At 36.3% G+C, this 22,379-nt stretch overlaps 1 protein-coding gene across 16 annotated transcripts in view; it reads right to left on the reverse strand.

The window, feature by feature from the left end:
• The window catches only part of Abi1 (abl interactor 1), a 65,660-nt gene that overhangs the window by 4,406 nt on the left and 38,875 nt on the right, over window positions 1-22,379 (reverse strand). For 2 of the 16 annotated variants that reach the window (XM_090319043.1, XM_090319057.1), the window contains exons 4-10: window positions 20,585-20,599; window positions 19,765-19,865; window positions 16,276-16,416; window positions 13,703-13,803; window positions 12,527-12,607; window positions 8,818-8,994; window positions 5,829-5,915 (exon numbers count right to left, since the gene is read on the reverse strand). In XM_090319043.1, coding sequence (XP_090175169.1) covers window positions 5,829-5,915; window positions 8,818-8,994; window positions 12,527-12,607; window positions 13,703-13,803; window positions 16,276-16,416; window positions 19,765-19,865; window positions 20,585-20,599 — 703 coding nt within the window. The remainder of the gene's footprint in view (window positions 1-5,828; window positions 5,916-8,817; window positions 8,995-12,526; window positions 12,608-13,702; window positions 13,804-16,275; window positions 16,417-19,764; window positions 19,866-20,584; window positions 20,600-22,379) is intronic. The other 14 variants (XM_090319044.1, XM_090319048.1, XM_090319050.1 and 11 more) reach the window with 14 other exon arrangements.

Consider the following 22,379-nt stretch of genomic DNA (forward strand, 5'->3'; position numbering starts at 1 on the left):
AAGAAGAAAGTTCTAATCCATATACAGCATGCACTATAATTAAACATGCAATGATTAGAAAAGCTTGGTGTGTTAAAATGTATGCTATTCCTAAGAATTTCACAATAATAAAGTATCAAGAAGCACTACAAAAATAATCAATGCAAGAGGTTAGGATACAAGGTCTTTTTTCATAGGATTATAGAAGTAAGGAAGTTTCCTTTTCCAAGGCTTAAGTCAAAACAAATGTTACAGGCTGGGGGTATGGCTCAAATGGTAGAGGACCTGCCTAAGCAAGTTAAGGCCCCAAATTAAAACTGCAATAGCACCAAAAGAGGAGGGGAGGAAAGAAAAAAAACCTCAAATGCTAGTCTTTACAGACTTAGCTGTTTATTTTAGCTTCCCAAAAATAAACCTTACCCATACTTGTCATCTGGACTGCAGTAGTTCAATATTACAAGATTTCACTGGTGGGTTGACAACTTTTTTTGTTCCTCTGATTTTTGCCTACTTTTATTTTTTGTGCTGGAACTAGGGCTTCCACTCAGGACCTTACACTTGTTTGTCCTTTGGGCTAGCCTTTTGGCTTGGCTAGCACTCTACCACTTGAACTATACTTTCAGTTCAGCTTTTTGCTGGTTATTTTGGAGACAGAATTTCTCCAACGTTTTTGCCCAGGCTGGCTTAGAACCTTAATATTTAGGATCTCAGCTTCCTGAGCTGCTGGGATTATGCCTGTGAGCCACTAGCATCTGTCTGATTTTGGCTGTTTAATAACCTTAGCGCCTACCTAAGAAATGAACTTTCACACAGACATATCCTAATTTTTTCACTATTGTTTACTTGAGTGAAAAGAAAAGAAGATAGCTTCTTTATGTAAGTTCTCCCTTGTATTTAAATTTTCAAAGGAAAAAAATAATTCTCAACTACAAGAATATCGTTTGAAAACTATCAAAATGTGAAGACCTGAAGCTAGGTTTTTAGGGATAGTTTTTTGTTATTGTTTTTTGTGGGTCATAGAGCTTGAACTCAGCCTGGGCATTGTCCTTGAGCTCTTCAGCTCAAGGCAACGGCCCTACCCTTGAGCCAAGCCCCACTTCCTGTTTTCTAGAGGTTAATTGGTGATAAGAGACTCAGGTCTTTTTGTGTCCAAGGTGGCTTTGAACCCTGATCCTCAGATCTCAGCCTCCTGAGTAGCTAGGATTACAGGTGTGAGCCACCACACCCAGCTTGGGGGGGGGGCACGTTATTACCAATAAAAATGAGAGATGACAGAAAAACTAGACTCTAAAGATCCAATTTTCTAAAGCCATGACTAAGATTTAAACAGAAAGCATTGAGAAAAAATTAATTTTAACAATAAAAAGAAACAAAATGAAACATCAACTAAAACAATAAAAATGAATCATACCTCAAGTTCTACAAAGTTGTGGTAGGTGTTTGTCTATGTGCTTTAAATAATCAAAAGTGTTAATAATGAAAAAGGGAAGTCAGGCTGGGACTATATTCACTGAACTACTATGATATCAGGTGACAACTGCTCCAAACACTAAAGAATTCAAAGTTGGAACATAATTCATTCTTAAATTTCTAGTTCATGAATTCCTTTTAGAAGTCCAAAAGTCAAATCAAAATGTTTTCATCTGAAATTATAAAAGTTTTTAAGTTTATTCCACCCAGGGCTGGGATAACATGCTGAAAATATAACCAAAAGCTCCATATTTAAATAGTTAAAACATTTGCAGGTAATAGCCTATTCCCATAACTGCCTGAATTTTTTGGTCCTATTTTTATTCTCTTGAGGGATGAAAAAAGCTATTAAAAGGCAAATCTGTGGGGTGGCATTCACTCTAATATCAAACAAATGTGCAATTTTCTGTTCCACTCCATGTATCCATCTACAACGTATTTGCTCAGACCTCTACCACAAAGCTAACATACAAGAGATAAAGATGGGAATTCACCATCTTGACATTAAATATTTACAGGTCATATTCTTAATTTGGCATAATGTACAAACTCTATGCCTGCCTAAATCCCCAAAGTGCCATTGTTCTTGATTTATACAACTTAATGTTTTCATTCAATTGTCTTTATGTCTATCTGTGATAAATCTACATTGGCTTATCTTGACAATATAGTCTAATTCTCTGCACAAGACATCACCTAACACAATACCTACTAAACTCATAAAAGCTTTGTAATGTTAATCATAAAAACCTATAAACACACTACTAAACTGAGAGCTCACCGCTAAAAAACATATTAGGTTAAAAGATACCTGCATTCACGGTCACTTTCATTGCAAAGATATTGGGTATTTAGAAAAAAAAAAAACTACTGCTTTATAAAACATTTGAAGTGCTGATACACAGTTTATGCTAATTGTCTTAATTTACAAGAAAAAGTATCACATAAGCTTACTTGTAAAGGACATAGACATGTGGCTCAAGTGATAAGTGTACCAGCATTAAGCAAAAAAGACAAAGAAAAAAGAATAAGAAGCCCTGGGATTCAAATCCCAGGATCCATACAGAAAAGAAAGAAACGAAACAAAATGGTCTGCTAAGATGTTGGAGGCTTGTGCCTATAATCAATACCATCTACTCAGGAAACCAAGATCTGAGGATAGCAGTTCCCAACAGACAAATCCAAGAGACTTTGATTTCTAATTCATCATCAAAAACTGAAGGTGTGGCTCAAGTGGTTAGCAGAGCACAAACAAACATTGGGGCAGTGAGCTGAGTGCACATCCACTACCAGTGAGCATGTCCCCTACAAACACACACACACACACACCACACACACTAAGATAGTTGTGTCAAGAGTCACCTAGCAGGGGCCGGGAGTTTGGCCTTGTGGTTAAAGTGCTTGCCTAGCATACATGAAGACCCAGGTTCGATTCCTTGGTACCACATACATAGAAAAAAAAGCTGGAAGTGGTGCTGAGACTCAAGTGGTAGAGCTCTAGCCTTGAGAAAGTCCAAGGACATTGCTCAGGCCCTGAGCTCAAGCCCAGGACTGGCAAAAAAAAAAAAAAAAAAAAAAAAAAAAGGTAAAAAAAAAAAAAAGTCACCTAGCAGTAACATAGATATAGGATTTCTATTTTTAAAAGTCACAGTAAAGTTATGATCTTTGGACTCACAAAATTAATATTCACTATGGCAACAACACAAATTATTCTCTAATAATTTTAAGTGATATAGCAGCTACAAAAAAAAATAGGTTAACTTCCTTCAGTATTGATTTTTCTTTTTTCTTGTCTGTCATGGGACTTGAACTCTAGGCCTGGGCCCTGTCCCTGAGCTCTTCAGCTCCATGCTATAGCCCTACCCCTTGAGCCACAGCACCACTTCTGATTTTCTAATAGTTAACTGGAAATAAGAGTCTCACTGGAGCCTACTGGTAGAGTGCTTGCCTAGCATACACGAAGACCTGAGTTCAATTCTTTGATACTACATACATAGAAAAAAGCCGGAAGCGGTGCTGAGGCTCAAATGATAGAGCTCTAGCCTTGAGAAAGTCGAAGGACAGTGCTCAGCCCCTGAGCTCAAGCCTAGTACTGGCAAAAAAAAAAAAGTCTCACGGACTTTAGTGAAAGGGCTGGCTTTGAACCTCAATCCTCAGATTTCAGACTCTTGCTGGGATTATAGGCATGATGCTGCAGCTTTTAGGACCAGCAACTTAGCCAGCTGGTGGTATATGGGGAATACCAATCTATTATCCCACCACTTAAAAAGTACAAGCAAGGGGCCAGGAGTTTGGCCTAGTGATAGAGTCTTGCCTAGCATGCACAAAGACCCAGGTTCAATTCCTTGGTACCACATACATAGAAGAAAAAGCCAGAAGTGAAGTGGTACTGAAGCTCAAGTGCTAGAGCTCTAGCCCTGAGGAAGTCCAAGGACAGTGCTCAGACGCTGAGCTCAAGCCCAAGACTTGCCAAAAAAAAAAAAAAAGTACAAGCAAGAGGATCTGGAGGCCAGCCTGAGCTATGTAGCAAGTTCCTATCTTTAAAAAAAAAAAAAAAAAAAAAGGGGAGCTAGGAGTTTGGCATAGTGGTAGGGTGCTTGCCTAGCACGCACGAAGACCTGGGTTCGGTTCCTGGGTAACACATTCATAGGAAAAAGCTAGCAGTGGTGCTGTGGCTCAAGTGGCGAATCTCTTTCCTTGAGAAAAACCCCAGGACAGTAATTCATACTTTAAGCACAAGCCCAGGACTGTCGAAGAAAAAAAAAAAAAGAAAGAAAGCCTCTGGGGTTGGGAGTTTGGCCTAGTGGTAGAGTGCTTGCGTAGCATGCATGAACACCCGGGTTTGATTCTTCAGCACCACACACATAGAAAAAAAGCTGGAAGTGGTGCTGTAGCTCAAGGGTAGAGCTCTAGCCTTGAGAAGAGTCCAAGGACAGTTCTCAGGCCCTGAGTTCAAGCCCCACAACTGGCAAAAAAAAAATATATATATATATATATAATATATATATATATATTAAAGAAAAAAGAGGGGGGTGATGACTAGAGCTGCTTATCAGTGGCAATGCTTGCCCAGAAGCAAGTGCACACACACATGCGTACACACACACACACACACACACACCAGCAATTTACCCTATTCACCTATTTTTAACAACTTAAAATTCACTTATTTTTAAATCTTTGAACAAGTGTTTTCCAATAGATTAGTAAGGATGGTTTATACTCAAAAATTTTTCAAAACTGAAATTATAATAGGCCCACTGGAAGGAAAGGACACTCCAACTTTTTTCCGACCAAAGCCAACATTCAATAAATAAATATTTAACTGTTGAAAGGAAGGTAATAGGAAGACTGATCCAAAAAGAGTTGCAAAAGCTGCAATGAAATTTGTCACAATATATTTTTCTAAAAAATGGGCTGCTCCATGAGGTTATCCATTTGTTTAATTCAGTCTAAAATTTATTTTTATAATGATGGCTCTAAATGAGGTAAATTATGCCATCCCCATAACAAAATGCATAGATCTGGTGTTTATTATTATTATTAACCTTCAAATAATCTTTAAACTATATAAGGGATGCCATCTTACAGTTCAATAGCTTTTCTGGAATAACGTGATTCAGTAATAATGGTATTTTTCCTTCAGTCACACAATACTGCGATCATGTAGTCAGGATTATACATCTTCTGGGACCTTGAACTTACTAGGGAGCAATATAAACAAGTCTGTCCAGATTAAATCCATATGTTAAAAACAATTAACAAATAACCACCGAACTGTATCTTCACTCAAAAAGGATCTTAAAAAGTCACTGACAGTTACATATTCAGCAATATCCTCCAAGGGTCTGCAAAACAGCCCAACATTTCCTATGACAGTGTCTTAAATGGAAGAGCGCTTGAACACATTTACTTTTCCTTACGATTCATCCTAAAGGATGAACCAAAATCTTTCACATATAAAGATTAGATGCTACAAGTTTTCTCTAAAATACTGTGTAAAGTGGGAGAAAAAAAAATCTGTCCTAATTTCTTAATAAACAATCTCACAGTTAAACTATATAAAATTTTGAATTGTACTAATTTATGTCTGTGTTTGAATACTCTTGAAGCAATATGCAAAGATCACAACTCATATTTTAGATCATGTGAATACTTATAAAAGTTGCAGTATTGAAATTTCTATGGGTCAGTAATCATGCACACAAGAGAAAAAAAACTGAAGACCTTGCTCTTCAGTTTCAATGACATACAGCTGATCATATTTTCCCGGTAAGATTAGCTTCTCAATAAAAAGTGAGGAAATGATGACTCATCAGCCATGCATGCTCTAAGGAGACAGCCTCTATTCTTTGATAGCTCAGTGTTTGCAAACTTACTGTTTTCCTGCACCCTGGCCACGAAGCCTGTGAGAGGTATCTGTGGAGTCAATTGAGGCATAGGGGGAGGAGGTGGAGCAATAGAAACTGGTAGCAACAACACAGTATGGGGGAAGTAAAACAGATAAAGGAAAAGAAAAGGAAACAAACAAAAAGCAGAAGTCAGTTACAAAGACCACAAACATAAGTATGCAAAGAACAGTTTGCAAATGAAACAAAACAAAACAAAACAAAAACAAATAAAACAAAACAAAAACCTGCAAAAACTTCATCAAATTCATGTCCCACAAACAAACCTAAAGTCAAATGGTACTTAGCCAATTGGGGGTACTTAGCCAATTGGGGATTAAATATAAGAACAAATGTACTTAATTAAAACTAGCCTTATATTATTTGGAGAAATTTTTAATTCACTGTTTCATTTTAGCACTTTGCTTTTCAAATTCTACAGAAAAACTTCTAATGTAGGTAATAATAAACCTACAGGTTTTGATAATATTGTGTTTTTGCTATAAATAGGTCTATCTGAATATTGTAAATCAGCCCAAATGAATACCATTATGTAACAGCTATTGGTTACATGTATAAACCAATATGTTAATCTAAGGTTTCCTTTAGACAGCGGTCATTATAAATCTAAAGTTAAACATTCCATGAAAAGCCCTTGTTTATAAAAATAAGGTTACTATTTTTCAAGTTGGCAATTTTATTTTGAAGGTATCACTCTTAGATTTACTGTAAGTAAAAGGATTCCACACACCATGTTGAGTATTCTGAGTTTTAAGGGATGAGACACTCAAAAGTAACCTTTTTATCTGATCTCCAGCAAGTTAAAACCTGATCTCCAATAAAATATGCAAGTATTAGTGTTATTTATCTTAATTCTAGCAAGTCATTGGCTAGACTGAAATATTCAAATATCTTTCAGGAAAGGACATAATTTATAGGAAATTCATGTGAACATGTGTTCATGTGAAGAACTATATTCATTACTGAAACATAATCTAGAAGTAAACAATCATTGTACTTTGTCTAATTTTTTTATATCCATTTCTTTGCATAATTTTTAACAAGACAATTTGCCAAAGAAAAGTCACTAGGATTAGATGATAAAATTCAGTTTTCTCATCTGGTGGTAACCAGTAAGTGACACTAAATTGCCAGAAAAAAACAACTTACTGGTTACCAAAGCTCACTGCATCACAAGGTTGCTCCAATTTAGCCAATTAATATAAATTTTGTTGGTACACATCAGAAATTTAAAAGAGATTTCAGGATCAAAGAAGCAACAACTTAATAAAACAATACTGTGCGCTGATATTCACTGTATGGCCAAAAGTAACCTTACATTCACTAAGTAATTGGTTCTTTTTCCTACTGGCAATCGGTAGATAGGAGATTGCTAAATAAAAGATTAGAAATTTTGATTTACAACAAACCAACCTAATTTTAAAAATAAATAACTCTTTAGTGTCTAAGCCATGCTTGTTAGTAAGAAAAGGAAAAGCCTATGCTGATAATTATTGGCATCACATTTAGACAAAAGGTGAAAAATGCACATCAAAACACTAAAAACATTTACATATTACTAAAACTATACCAACAACCAACTCATATTGAAGGATAATTACATAAAACATGATACATTTAAAGTTTGAGGCCATTTTTGCTTTTACAACATTCCAAATAATATATTCACTAAATTATTTTTGTCTCAAACTAAGCCCCTCAAGTACTAAGATAAAAACTACCCTAACATGTATTAGAGGAAATAAAAACCTCATTTGCAGAGTAAAATACAAGTCTGGTTAAAAAGAAAAATTATGAACATAAAGATGGGATTTAAAATGCAAATTATTAAAAGAAACTAAAGCCAATAAAACTAGTGAGGTGAATTATTAATTTATGGAACACTCAGACACAGTAGCTACCCTTTCAATACAAAAGGAGTTCAAAGAAAACGAGAGTAAAATGTAAATATTAGTCTGGAAGGTTGTAGAAATTAGAGATTATCTGTGAATTTTTAGTTATCTACTAAAGTGGCTTTCAATTATGCTGTAACAATCTTCTTAATTTAAATTAAAAGTAAGTAAGTTCCTGTTATTTCTGTTTTAAAATAAATGTTCAGTATATGCAACTACCGGTTTTTTTTTTTAAAGGGGGAACTTATACCAACCTTTTTTACAAACAGAATATTTAATGTTTAGGTAAAATATATGATAGGCAGCTTCAGAAAGTAGCCACAAACGCTACATGAGAAAGTCTCGCCTGCGCCTAGAAACTACAATGTCAAGAAATACTGGACAGGAGACTCATTTTCAAATTTCTTTTTTTTTCTCTCCTTTTTTGCATTAAATATCTTAATATGGAACATTGTTTTAAAGTACTAAAACTTCCTAACATTATATGCTAAAAACTGTTTTACTCTTACTAGCTTTTGAACAGTAACTACAATTAGTACTGAGACGTGCAAATTGAGAAAAAGAAATCAAAGCAAAGCCTTCTCACTGTTAGAATTATTCAGACAGAATAAATAAGCAGGTATCATCATAAGTGTTTTTTAATTGGTTTTTAATTCATTTCAATGTAAATTTTAACTACCTTCAAAGTGATAGCCAGCAATTTCATTTCATTATCTTAACAAAAATTTTTTTTTTGCATGTATCTTTATCATTACCAAACTGTTTTGGAAAGCATGCCAATAAAAACAAATTTGTTTTAGTGTTTTTCTTCTCTAGCTTTACTGACTTTGCAGTAATTAAAACAGCAATATTAAAGCATTAAATTTTGATGTATGACAGGCATACTCAAATCTAAAATCTGCAGAAAGTGAAAAGCAATCAATGGTATCTATAATTCAGGACTAAGCCAAAAAGAAACATGCAATACAGTTTCAATTGTTGTCTATCACTGGTAAGAATAACCATTTCAAAAATGTCCTTCAAAAAGAGCCCCACTGCTGCTATATGCCTGCAAAACACAAGCTTACTTGAATTTTGAGAAAAAAGTGGACCTCCATTAACATGAGGCTGAGCAGAAAACTGAGCAGTCACAGAGGGAGTTCGTCTATATCCACCAGAAGATGTCGAAGAAGTGGTAGAGTTGTGTCGAGAAATCTGCCTGGTCATTGTGCCATACTGGGAACCAGGAGCTGAGCCCGGGGCTGCTGAAAAGCATTAGTCAAAGGCAACCAACAAAGAGACTTGAGCATTGTATCACCTCAGGTGGCAGAACAAAGAGGGGGAATTCTTAGTAAGAAATAGTACTTTACAAAGCCCACAAATACAAAATAAAGAGAAAGATCAAAAACTCTACCTCTGAGGTTAATAAGACAAAATAGGGACTGTGTGGGAAACTATACAAGTAAATACATAATGTTCTTTTAAACCTTTCAAATAAACAGAATTCCAAATGGTATTTTGCTCACACTATCTATAAATTTTCTGCACATTTAACAGTAGCTCTGTACCAATGGGTTCCACATCTGTGAATAAAAGCAAGCTGAGATGGAAAACATTTAAAAAAAAAAAAAAGACAACAAAAAAACCCTGCCTGCACCCTAAACATGTACAATTTTTTCTTGTCATTTCTTAAATATTCATGGCATTTACACTGCATTAAATGTGATAATTAATCCAGATGATTCAAAGTATATTAGGGGAGGACATGTTAATATGAAAGTATCATCTGTTTTATATAAGCAACTTGAGGATTTGGGTATCTAAGGGGTAGTATAACCAATTCACAATGGAAATGAAGAACAACCATGTACAACAGCTTTTATATGTAAACTGTCTCTCCAAAAAAAAAATTACCACAAAAGGATAGTTTGAGATGGAAAGTGTCAATCTTCAGATGTAAATAGACTCATATGTGGTTTACAAACTTTCAGAATTTTTATTTACAATATAAAATTCTGGGGGATGGAGGCATGGGTCAGGTGGTACAGGCAACCGGTGAAAGTGTCAGATAGTGAGCTGAAGTCCTGGTCTTGGACAGAAACAAAATGTCTGGATAAATCAAAATTACATGATAAAATATTTTTATTGACTTAGCAGATAATGGTATCAATACATATCATTGAAAAGTGTTATTTCTATTTTTAAAACATGTATAATGTCAGAATTAAAACCTAAGTTTATTATTCTCTATGACAAAAATGAGGGGGAAGAAAAATCTTTTTATTTTTATACTGGTAATGAGGCTTGCACTTGGTACCTTGAACTCTTGGTTGGTTGGCTTTTTTACTCAAGTCACAGCGCCTCTTTCAATTTTTTGTTTTATTTTGTTAACTGGAGATAAGTCTCATAGACTTTTCTGCCCAGGCTGGGTTTGAACCAAGATCCTCAGATCCCAGGCTTATGATGAGCTACGCTTATAACTCTGAACCACTACCACTTGGCTTTGTGGGAGGAAAAAAAGGTTGTGTGCATGTACTTTGTGTATGCACACACACACACACACACGTGTGTGGGGCTTGAACTTGGGGTCTGGGTGCTATCCCTGTGCTTTTGTGCTCAAAGCCAGCCCTCTACCACTGGAATCACAGCTCCACTTCTGATATTTTTGGAGATTTGAGTCTCACAAACTTTCTTGCCCAGGCTAGTTTCCCCAACAATGACTCTAGAGCCCTAGCTCCTAAAGTAGCTAGAATTACACGTGTGAGCCATCAGGGCTTTTTAAATTAAACAAATATACCATACTCCACAAATACAATATTAATCTATCACTGAAGCTTCCTATCACTGAAGGGTCCCTTCTTTGGACTGAACAGTTGGTTTTCTATAAAGCTTTTAACTATAGATGAAAATATCTAATTTAGTATTGACATTTAGGTTGTGTTGAAATTTATATTATTAAAACTACCACTCAGGAATACTTGTACTTGTTTAGGAAGAACATTGGTAAATATTGTTCCTCAATTTCCATAAAACAACATTCTTAAATTTCAGTACTAACCAGAATATCCCACTTGAGAGACTATATATATATATATGATATTATATATAGTACAGACTGTGGGGGCCATCAGAGTTTTTGAACAAGTAGGCCTGGAATGGGATCTGAAAGCTTATAGGCGTAATGACTTCCCAGATGTTGATAATTAAGGAACATTACTCTTAAAACTATTGTTCTAAGAGTAGTTTTCTAACATTTTAGTATTAGAATCCAATCTAAAATTAGAGAACCTCAAAAAAAAAAAAAAACCCCAAAAACTTCTGCTGGAGCCAGGATCATGGCCTAGTGGTACAGTGCTTGCCTAGCATGCACAAAGCCCTGAGTTCAATTCCTTGGTACCACTTACACAGAAACTGCCAGAAGTGGTGCTGTGGTTCACATGCTAGAGCACTAGCCTTGAGAAAACTCAGAGACAATGCCCAGACCCTGAGTTCAAGCCCCAGGACTGGCCAAAAACCAGAAACTTTTCTTTTGTTTATGTGGATTACAACTCTGATTACCATATTAGATATTAAAACCCATAAATCTTTGAAATACATGAATAATAAAGTACACATTCCATTCGCTATCAAAGCAATGACTTTATCCTACTTTATGTAGCCTCTGGAAAATTCTTCAACATAGTCCTAACAGAGAATTTAAAAAGATAAATAATAGAGTTCTGGCCTCAAAAAAAGATAAATAATAGAGTTCTGGCCTCAAATTCACTATGAAGGGTCTTGGAATCCCCTGTGTTTCCTTAACTATAATCTGAGAAAATAGTGTTCTAGGTTATCTATCATAAAATTTATTAAGTCCAGGGTTAGCATGTTCAATCTGAGTTTACTTTGCAAAGTGAGTATATCAACTAGGAAAACTACCAGTAAAGTGCTTTCCAGTTATCTCACATCCTCACCAATACTGGTAGGTACGTGTGCACTTGTACATTTTTATCTTTTCACAAACAGAATCCTATTGTGGCTTTAATTTTCCTGGTTAGGCTAAAGGCATTTAATTTTCATACAAACCTTCTATTAACAATTTCTATTATCAAAGTTTTGAGGTTTGCTTAACTACCTCCTTCCCCACTTTCTGGCTCTCTTAAAAGACCTCACTATTTCTGCCTGGATTACTGTTACTGTGTAAAAGTACACACACAGTAACAGTACAGGTGAATGGTTTTTTTCACTGACTACATGTGAAATCCTTCACATGTTCAAAGTACTGTTCAAATTGAAAACATAGATTAAATGTACTTTATTCAGAAAACTATCTTAATGCATCTTTAGCTATTATAAAAACAGGTTTTCAAACTATAATCTATAGGAAAGCACTGGAGGATCCCATCACACATCATTTTCCTTCCCATTTTTCTCCTCCTATTCCCCCCCTTTTTTGCCAGTCTTCTGACTGCTGTACATACCAGGAAGCTCTAATTAAGCTCCATTGTGGGGAGAGGGGATTACATTACTAGTCTAGATTTTTTTTGAGCAATCACTACAATTCTTTTAGAAAAATCTGAACAAAAATAAAATCATATTATGTTGGTTATAAACCACACAGAAGCATTTTGTATCCCAGGTTATTCACTATATTGTTACTATAGAAGAAATTAGTGCAAATTAGATTTAATATTTTAAACTTCGCATTATAATCTACAGCCTAACAGCTATAAAAATTTGCATTCTATTAGCTACAAAGGAGTTCATTAAGAATTATGCAAAGTAAGGTCAATGGCTCCAATGGTTATGCAATCTCACCTATCACAGTGCTCACTGGGAGAAGTGGTGGCAGAGGTGGTGCTGGTGGAGCTCCAGAAGGAGGAGGGACAGAAATGTTTTCTAATAAAATAGTTTATAATTCAGGTCAGAGTGCAAGAAAAGAGAACTAAACATTCTGAAACAGCAGGAAAATACAATGTATTGGAAAGAAGAAAGAAAAGAAACACCCATATGTAACACATGTTCAAATGAATAAGAATTTTGCTACATAGAGTTTATAACTACATTAACTAGAAAATGTGCCTGTCTTATAAGTAGCCTTCTTCCTTCAACTTTTTATTATAACTTACTTTTTAAATGTACATTATTAACATCCTTCTAAGCCAATCTAAGATTACATACATATACATAGCAAAACTCCATGTCTTCTCACATCCCCCATCAAGTGTCCCATTTTCTTTACTAAAAATTAAGGGACTAACATAATGTTCTCCAAGAATACCTTTCTACTTTGATAAAAAAGAATTTTTAATCTCATTTTGCATTATTGCACTACTTTACTAAAATATGAACTGAATTGCACACATAAATGTAAAGTCACAGAAAAGCAAGCATCAGAGCTGAAATACTAACCTAAATCAAGACAACATCAATACTCTCTGAGACATGATTTTCCTTCTAGGTACTGATCCTTCAGGTGAAATGTGTAGCTGACTTGCTCTTAAAAATTACTGAGAAGCTTTTTTTCTTTCTTTCTTATTTTCTTTTTTTTTTTGGTGGGTCATGGGGCTTGAACTCAACCTGGGCGCTGTCCCTGAGCTCTTCAGCTCAAGGCTACCTCCCTACCCTCAAGCCAAGCTCCATTTCCCATTTTCAAGAGGTTAATTGGAGATAAGAGTGTCAGGTTCTTTTGTGCCCGGGCTGGCTGTGAACATTGATCCTAAGATCTCAGCTCCCTGAGCAGCTAGGATTACAGGCATGAGCCACCACACCCGGCTTTTCTGACAAGCTTTTCTAAAGCAAAACTGATCACATTTTCAAACAATTACTTAATATGCACTGTATATAAGGAGAAAAACTGGTAAAATTTTAATCATTTTGTGACAACACTTAAATTTGTCATTAGCCTTTATTCTTGCTACAATTACAAACTGATACTTCTATCTAATAACTAAAGTTATATTACCATATATTAAACACAGAATAACAACATACCTGGTCCAATAGTGGGTGGTGAAGGTGTAGGCACAGCAATGGGAATGCCAATACTACTGCTTCCGCTGTTTTCCCGGCTTCCACTTCCTCCACTGCTTCCACTACAAAGAAGAAATGGCTGAAAATAGTCATCCTGCATATTTACAAAGAAAATCAGAATAATCAATCACAGCTAACTCATTAGATACAGATCGGGAGGATACCTATTTCAGGATAGCATGGGCAAAGTCAGCAAATTCCCTTCTCAACAAGTAAGCCAGGAAGGATGGTCATGCCTGTGATTCCAGCTAGGTGGGAGGCATAGGCAGAAATTTCAATAACCAAGACCAGATATGAGCAAGAATGCAGAACTCTACCGAAAAATAAAGGTAGTTCAAGGCACCTCTGATCCACAAAAAAAAAAAAAAGAAAGAAAAAAGAACAAAAAAAAGAAAGGTTATAATAAACTGGAAGCCTTTCTAAACAGTCCTTTTCTGACATATGCTTGTATATACTTATTAATAAGATTATACATACTAGATTAATGAAAAAAGCCATTGATATAACAAAATAGCTTAAATGTCAAGTCCTCCCTAATTATTTAAAGCCAGATGATCAATACATCAATACATCATCTGCACTTGTTATGCTCTTCTACTATTACTGACTTAACAGACATTTTCTAACATAGGGGATGGTCAAAAGTGGCCATAGGGGCTGGGAGTTTGGCCTAGTGGTACAGTGCTTGCCTAGCATGCATGAAGACCTGGGTTTGATTCCTCAGTACCACATACACAGAAAAAAAGCCAGAAATGGTGCTGTGGCTCAAGTGATAAAGCTCCAGCCTTGAGAAAGCCCAAAGACAGTGCCAGGCCCTGAGTTCAGGCCCAGTACTGGCAAAAAAAAAAAAAAAAAAAAAAATAAAAAAGTGGCCCACAGTCTAATTTTTGCTATGAGCTGACATGTTTTTATTTTTTTTAACATTTGAGGAAAAAACAAAAAAATATTTGGCAACAGTATAAATTTCTGTACCATAAAGTTAAACTTAGCACACTCTTTTCATATTATTTATGGCTGTTTTTGTGCTACAATGAAAAAATGAGTATACCCAGTAGGGCCTATGTGGCCTATAAATCCTAAAATATTGCCAGTCCAACAATTTATAATTACTCCTACTCTAACAGAATAAATTCACGGAAAAAAAAAAAACTACCTGACAACAAGTGACTCATGCCTGTAATCCTAGTTTTTCAAAAGCCTACTACTCCTGAGGATCAGGATTCAAAGCAAACTTAGGAAGAAAGTCTCTGTGGCTCCACTTCCAATTAACTAGCAAAAAGCAGAGCTGGAGGTGTAGCATAAGTGGTAGAGTGCTAGCTGTGTGCAAGCAAGTCAAGCAAGAGCAAAAGTTCTTTTCTGCGTAAGTTGCCCCCAAACTTCTATCTTCCAGATCTCAGCCTCCAGCATAGCTAAGATTGCAGGTACCATACATGCTAGACCATTTTTAAGTGCTATATAAAATAATACCCTCTGGTATAACAACTCTCCTTAAAATTCTTCCTCAAAAATAAACTAAATCATCTGTCTTAAACTTTTTAAAATCTAGATCATAGTGTATAACTTCTATGGTTTTAAAAATGGTTGTCAGGGCTGGGAGTTTAGTCTAGTGGTAGAGAGCTTGCCTAGCATGCAAGACCAGGGTTTGATTCCTTGGTATCACATACATAGAAAAGCCAGAAATGGTGCTATGGCTCAAATGGTAGAGCATTAACTTTAAGGAAAAGACCCAAGGACAGTGCTCAGGCCCTGAGTTCAAGCCCCAGGACTGGTCAAGTGTTCATGACTTATACCTGTAATCCTAGTTACACAGGAGATCCTCAGATCTCAGGTCATAGCCAGCCAGTGCAGGTGGGGGAAGGAAAAAAAATGTGGTAAAGCACTAGCCTTAAGCAAAAAAGCTCAGAGATACTATCCAGGCCCAGAATTCAAGCCCCAGCATGAGCACTCAAAAAAAAAAAAAAGTTTGTCTTACGTTATTCAGGGGGAAAGAATACAAACAACACTACAGGACTGAATTCAGAACTTTTTGTACACACTAAATGTGTATTATTCTGCCAGTGACCATATTCCCAGCCTTACTTTGTACTTTTTTGTAAATTGTATTTTATTGTCAGGATTGATATATAGAGAAGGGCTACAGTTACATTCCTCAGGTAGTAGACACATTACTTCTTAAACATTGGTACTTCTTGAACCCCTTTCCTGTTTTTTTCCCTCCTACTTTCCCTCCCCCCACTATTTTGTACTTTTAAAGACAATTTTTTAAAACATTCCTTAGTTTAAATCCAAATATACTTCTATTATCAAACAGGAAATAACTAAGGACCTGTTCAAATCATAAATACATTTTAAAACTCTAAAAAGCAGCAATTACAATGTCAATTCATAGAAGCACTTATAGCATTATCACCCTCAACATTTACATGTAGTATTAGTATTAAAGTAAAACTTCACTTTTATTCAACATCTTTTATAGGAATTCATTAGTCAATAACATCTAATCTTAAATGTTCAACTAAAACTTGAAGGTTTACCTGTGTGTCCTTGGTCTCTGATTTAAAGAAGCTGTCCTTCCTGGACTGTGCTGACTTCCAAGCCTTGCAGGACTAGTCATGTAGTCATTGGGAACCGTTGGGGGTTTAACAGGTTCCAGGGTTTTATAAGGAGTATTCCGTCTAAAAAACAACAATAGAGAAAGGAATAATGACTAAGTAAAAATGGATCATCTTACCCCTGAACTAATTATCCCATTGTGACTAATCATAACTATTTTTAAATTTTAATAAGATAATTTTTATTCTAAACTGAGGCATATAAATATTACTTCAATATGACAACTAAAATTTGTTAAAGTCCTATGAGATGGCAAACCAGTCTATTGGGATTGATGGGCAGAGAGTCATCTCCAGACTCATCACCCAACATTAATAAAGGAAACCATTTTGTCATACTTGGCATCAGATCCTTTTTCTTTTCTTTCTTTCTTTTGGTCAGCTGTGGGACATCTGGGACTGGGCACTGTCCCTGAGCTCTTCAGCTCAAGACTACTACCCTACCCCTTGAGCCACAGCCCCACTTCCAGTTTTCTGGTGGTTAACTGAAGATAAGAGTCTGGCCTTGAACTTCGATCCTCAGATCTCAGCCCCCTGCAAGGATTACAGGCATGAGGCACTGCACCTGACTAAAATTTGTTACTTTTTTTTACAAGAGAGTAATTTAAAGTTCTAATGTTAATCCTAATTTTTTTTAGAAAGGGTTACTGCCAGGCACTGGTGGATCATGCCTGTAATCTAGCTACTCAAGAGGCCTGAGACTGAGGATGGAGGTTCAAAGCCAGCCTGGGAACTAAAGTTTTTGAGACTCTTATCTCCAAATAACCACAAAAAAACTGGAAGTAGCACTGTGGCTCATTGTACTAAAGCGGTAGCCTTGAGCTGAAGAGCCCAGGGACAGGACCCAGGCTCAAAGTTCAAGCCTCACAACCAACTCCCGCCCTCCCACCCCACCGACAAAAAAAGGAGATAAATTGTACTTTTTAAATCTTCAATTATATAAAGCTTTGAAATGTGATTATTTCCAGCTCAGTCACTTATAAGACACTGTTCTTTACAAAGAAAACCAAATATTGCCTTTATAATTAGTTTCTATCTCAATATGGAAATATGATCTATGTTCTTATCTTTGATGTCATGCCATTAATTTTTTAAGAACTGCTACTGTATTTTTCTATCTAGTATCTATTTTTTTCAGAGGTTTAAAAAATTGAAAATTGAAACTAAAGCATTCACTAAAAAGTTAACTGCTGGGCTGGGAATGAGGCTTAGTGGCAGATTAGGTAGCCCGGGTAGCCCTGGGTTCAATTCCTCAGTACCACATACACAGAAATAAATGCTGGTCAAGTGGTAGAGTGCTAGTCTTGAGCAAAAGAAGCTCAGGAACAGTGCCTAGGCCCTGGGTTCAAGCCCCAAGACTGGCAAAAAAAAAAAAAAATTAACTGTTTATAGACCCCCTCACCAACTACACTGAAAACAAGAAAGCTACATAACATTTTATACGTTAAAGTAAATGCTCTTTAGCAAGGTGTGGTGGTTCACGCCTGTAATCCTAGCTACTCAGGAAATTGAGATCTGAGAATTTCGGATCAAAGCCAGCTCTGGTAATAAAGAATGTGACACTCTTACCTCCAATTAATCACTAGAAAACCAGAAGTGGGGCTGTGGCTCCAGAGGTAGGGTATCTAGGCCTGGGGGAAGGGCAGTTTGCCTTGAAATGAAGAGCTCAAGGACAACGCCCAGGCCCAGAGTTCAAGCCCCAACAACAACAACACAACAGCAGCAGCAAGCAGCAAAGTAAATGGTCTTTTAGAAATGTCTTGGCAAGTTCTGAATACATTTGGAAGCTTGAGAATAGGGAAGGAAAAAAAACTATTACCTTTCCTGCTGTTCTTTGTTTTTTGGCAGAAATGGGATGTACACTCAGGTCCTATGATGTAAATGCTCCACAACGCAATCCATGGTTTTTATGCAGTATGTGTTTTGTCTTGTTGTATGTATATAGCATATATTCCTTTGTCTACTTTTACTGTGTGGCTTTTTTTGGGGGAGGGAGGTCAATCATGGGGCTCAAACACTGGGTCTAGGTGCTGTCCCTAAGCTCTTCAGCTCAAGGCTATCACCGTACCACTATGAGCTACAGTGCCAATGTCACTTCCTGTTTTCTGGTGGGTAACAGGAGATAAGTCCCATAGATTTATCCGGCTGTGAATGGTGATCCTCAGATCTCACCCTCCTGAGTAGCTAGGATCATAGACATGAGCCACTGGTGCCTGGTACTTCTACAGTTTTCATCTTTAAAAATTATTACCATGGGCTGGGAGTTTGGCCTAGTGGTAGAGTGCTTGCCTATCATGCACAAAGACCAGGGTTCAGTTCCTCAGTACCACATACATAGAAAAAAGCCAGAAATGGTGGTGAGGCTCAAGTGGTAGAACTCTAGCCTTGAGAAAGTCCAAGGACAGTGCTCAGGCCCTGAGCTCAAGCCCAGGACTAGCCAAAAAATTATTACCATAAATTAATTGTACAAAGAGGTTTCATGTGGTATTTTCATTGATGCATATAATGTACTTGGATTAAACTTATCTCTTAGCTTATTTTTCATATAGTATTTTGAGCTTTGTCTAGACTGACCTCAAAATGGTGATCATCTCCCTACCTCACAGGTATCTGGGATTACAAATGTGCAACATAATACCTGGCCTTTCTTTTCTATTTTTCCAGTTGACCTTATTATAAAACTATTTGAGTATGAAGGATCTAAGATTACAACTGATGCACAGTTAAAAGTACTCCAGGAAATGACTCCTTAATTCTTTAAGTGTCAAAATAGGGAAAATAATGAAGAAGTGCAAATACTAAGCCTAACTACAGAGAGCAGGCCACTTATTCAAAATTGAATAGCATAAATACTGTAAATATATGCCTAAATATCATTTGAAACCTTGTTGTCCTTCCACTTAAAACATATCTAAATAAGGGGCTGGGAGTTTGGCCTAGTGGTAGAGTGCTTGCCTAGCATGCACGAAGACCTGGGTTCGATTCCTTAGTACCACATACATAGCAAAAAGCCAGAAGTGGTGCTGTGGCTCAAGTGGTAGAGCCCTAGCCTTGAGAAAATCCAGGGACAGTGCTCAGGCCCTGAGCCCAAGCCCAGGACTAGCAAAAAAAAAAAAAAAATCTAAGTAAGACTTGTATTCAATTTTTAAAAATCAGACCAAAAAAAAATTAAAAGTACATGCATTTATACAAATTATAAAAGAACTTCCCAAGTACAAACTTTCTATAGAGATACTAAACCAGGCAGATACATGTTGAATTCTGTTCAGAGAGTAAGAAATAAAATGAATTGGAAAAAAGGTAGCATCACATCCAAGGTCCTAAGACAAAGATCCATACATTTATCTAAGTGACAGAAACATCCTTTCCTTTAGCTTGAAATGCTTTTGTAAAATACAGTTGAATTCTTACCCCAACGTTCCCCGGCCTGACATAGGAGGACTTGGTGGTTTCTGAGTAGGAGGATTTGTTCTCGACAGTGTGCCAGTTCTTGCAGGCTGATTATTTCCATGCTAAAATGTGGAAAGAGAGCTTTTATTTTTATATCAAATTGTTCTCTTGGTGTTTTAACAGTATGTATTATTTTTTTAATAACAGAATGTGAATAAGGATTCCCAGACAGTTCTAATAAAGACTTTGGTACTACATTTTAGAAAGTGAAGGAACCATTTGCACTCAGTCTTTCCTAGCATTTTGTGCCATTCGTGTGAGTTTTTTGGCAAAGTACAGGTAAGTCTTTCTCTATTAACTTATATTAAACATGTTCACTCAGATTAAACTGACCTTCACTCAACTATTGGGATTTTTAAATTTTACAAATGTGTGCATAAGTATAAAAACTAAAAATCTCACTGTCAACCTACTAAAACACTCATCTGAAAAATCATCTTTATCCTAACAAGTCAGTAACAAAGTCACATTATGATGTCTGGGAAACCTCGTAATTGTTAAGTCAATGAAAGCAAGGCAACTATCAAAATATGAGCAAAGCAATAATTGTTAGCAAAATTAATGTTCCTCTATCAATGCAAATGTCAATATATCCCATTGATATATTAACACAGCCAAGCTAAATGCTGATTTGAACTGAGTTTGAGTACATTTAATCTATACAAATCCTAAAGGAAAAAGCAGACAGACATAAGAAGAGTTTTCAAATTTTAGTGGCTCTTGCAGCCTCTATCAATATAGAGGAAATACTGTGGATCAAATGATAAGTGATGTCTCTTACCTTGGCTTTTAGCCACTTTATGTTGGCAAAAAAAGAGGGGGAAAAGTAGAAATTAATTCTAGGTAAGTTATATCTGACAGGACAGGTTTACATTTATAGTTACTCAATTCATTCTAATTAAGTTTCCAGTCACATTCCAAATATTATGTATTCCAAGTACTACATATTCTTATGTTCCACATATTTCAAAAGAAATATATTTATAAGGAAATCACCATTTTATTATGCAAATATCATGCAAGCCCAATAATTTATCCTATAGAATTATTCCCAATGAATTACAGAGCCCAAACAAACAAACCAACAAAAAAACTTTGAGATGATCAAAATTCAAGGCCTAAAGCCACTTAAATATATCAATATTCAAGACTTAAGACTTTAGTGAGAAGTCATTATTTATACTGGCAGTAAAATATACCAAATTCAAAATCACAGATTGCTTTTTGATCCAGGACCTTAATATTTAAGAATGAAGTCGCAGGTAGGCTATGTAGCTCAATAATAGAGCACATACAAGGCCCTGGATTGTTTTGTTTTATGGTTATGGGGCTTGAACTCAGAACCTAGGCACTGTCCTGAGTTCATTCAAGGCTAGGGCTAGCTCTCTACCACTTTGAGCCACAGAGCCACTTACAGTTTTCTGGTGGTTAATTAGAGGTAACAGTCTCATGGACTTTTCTGCCCAGGCTGGCTTCTGCCCAGCATGAGCCTCAAATCTTAGCCTCCTGAAATAGCAAGGATGGTATGAGCCACCTATTCTCAGCATAAGCCCTAAGTTTAATAACAAGCACTGAGAAAAAAAAAAATCATCATGTGCATTAATAGGTTGGGGCCAGATTCTAACTGACAAACAAAGTGACTGAGAAATCTTGTCATTCCTATTCAAAATCTGAGTAGTTCAACAATACTAAGATACATGCTGCTTTTGTTGTAAGTTTTGTTCTGAACCAGATTAGTCAAAATTCAAAATTAAAGAAAAATCGCCTTGCTCTGAATGAAAGGCTACTTCCAGGGGAAAAGCCTGTATACATGAAACAACAGGTATATTTAGATATACACAATGCAATTAAGAAAAAAAAAATCATTAGCCTACTGCTGGTGACACCTATAATCCTAGCTGTTCTGGAGGTTAAGCTCTAAGGATCACAGTTCAAACCCAGCACTGGTAGAAAATAACAAGAGAAGCCAATCAGGCAGAAAAGACTCTGTAAGGGCGGGGGAAGTTTGGCCTAGTGGTAGAATGCTTGCCTAGCATTCACCAAGACCCCAGCTCAATTCCACGATATCATATACACAGAAAAGTCCAGAAGGGGCACTGTGGCTCGAGTGGTAGAACTCTAGCCTTGAGAAAGCCCATGGACACTGCTCAAGACCTAAGTTCAAGCCCTAGGACTGGCCAAAAAAAAAAAAAGAAAAAAGACTCCACTTGACTCTTATCTCCAATTAAAAGTAGTACAGATCCAGCCTTGAGCAAAAGATCTAAGCAAGTGGACAAGACCCAGAGTTCAAATTCCAATACCAGAACCAAAAAAACAGAAAGCAAAAGAGAAAGAAAGAGACAAAGAATGGGAGGGGGAGGGGGAGAAAAAGAGGGGAAGGGAAAGGGAAGAATAAAGAAAAATTATGCAGTTTCTAAGAAGAGCGATAAGATTCTGGGGTTTGAGAGTGTCAAGGTCTTTCTATAACATATGCCATTTTAAAATATCTAACATTTTCATCAAAGACCTTAAGACAACATTGACAGAAATTACCCAAGGGAGGAATCTGCTCTCTATAAGGATACATTCTCACAGCT

Source organism: Megascapheus bottae, chromosome 26 (genome assembly GCF_031878675.1).
Source record: "Megascapheus bottae isolate mThoBot1 chromosome 26, mThoBot2.hap1, whole genome shotgun sequence".
Taxonomy (NCBI): domain Eukaryota; kingdom Metazoa; phylum Chordata; class Mammalia; order Rodentia; family Geomyidae; genus Megascapheus; species Megascapheus bottae.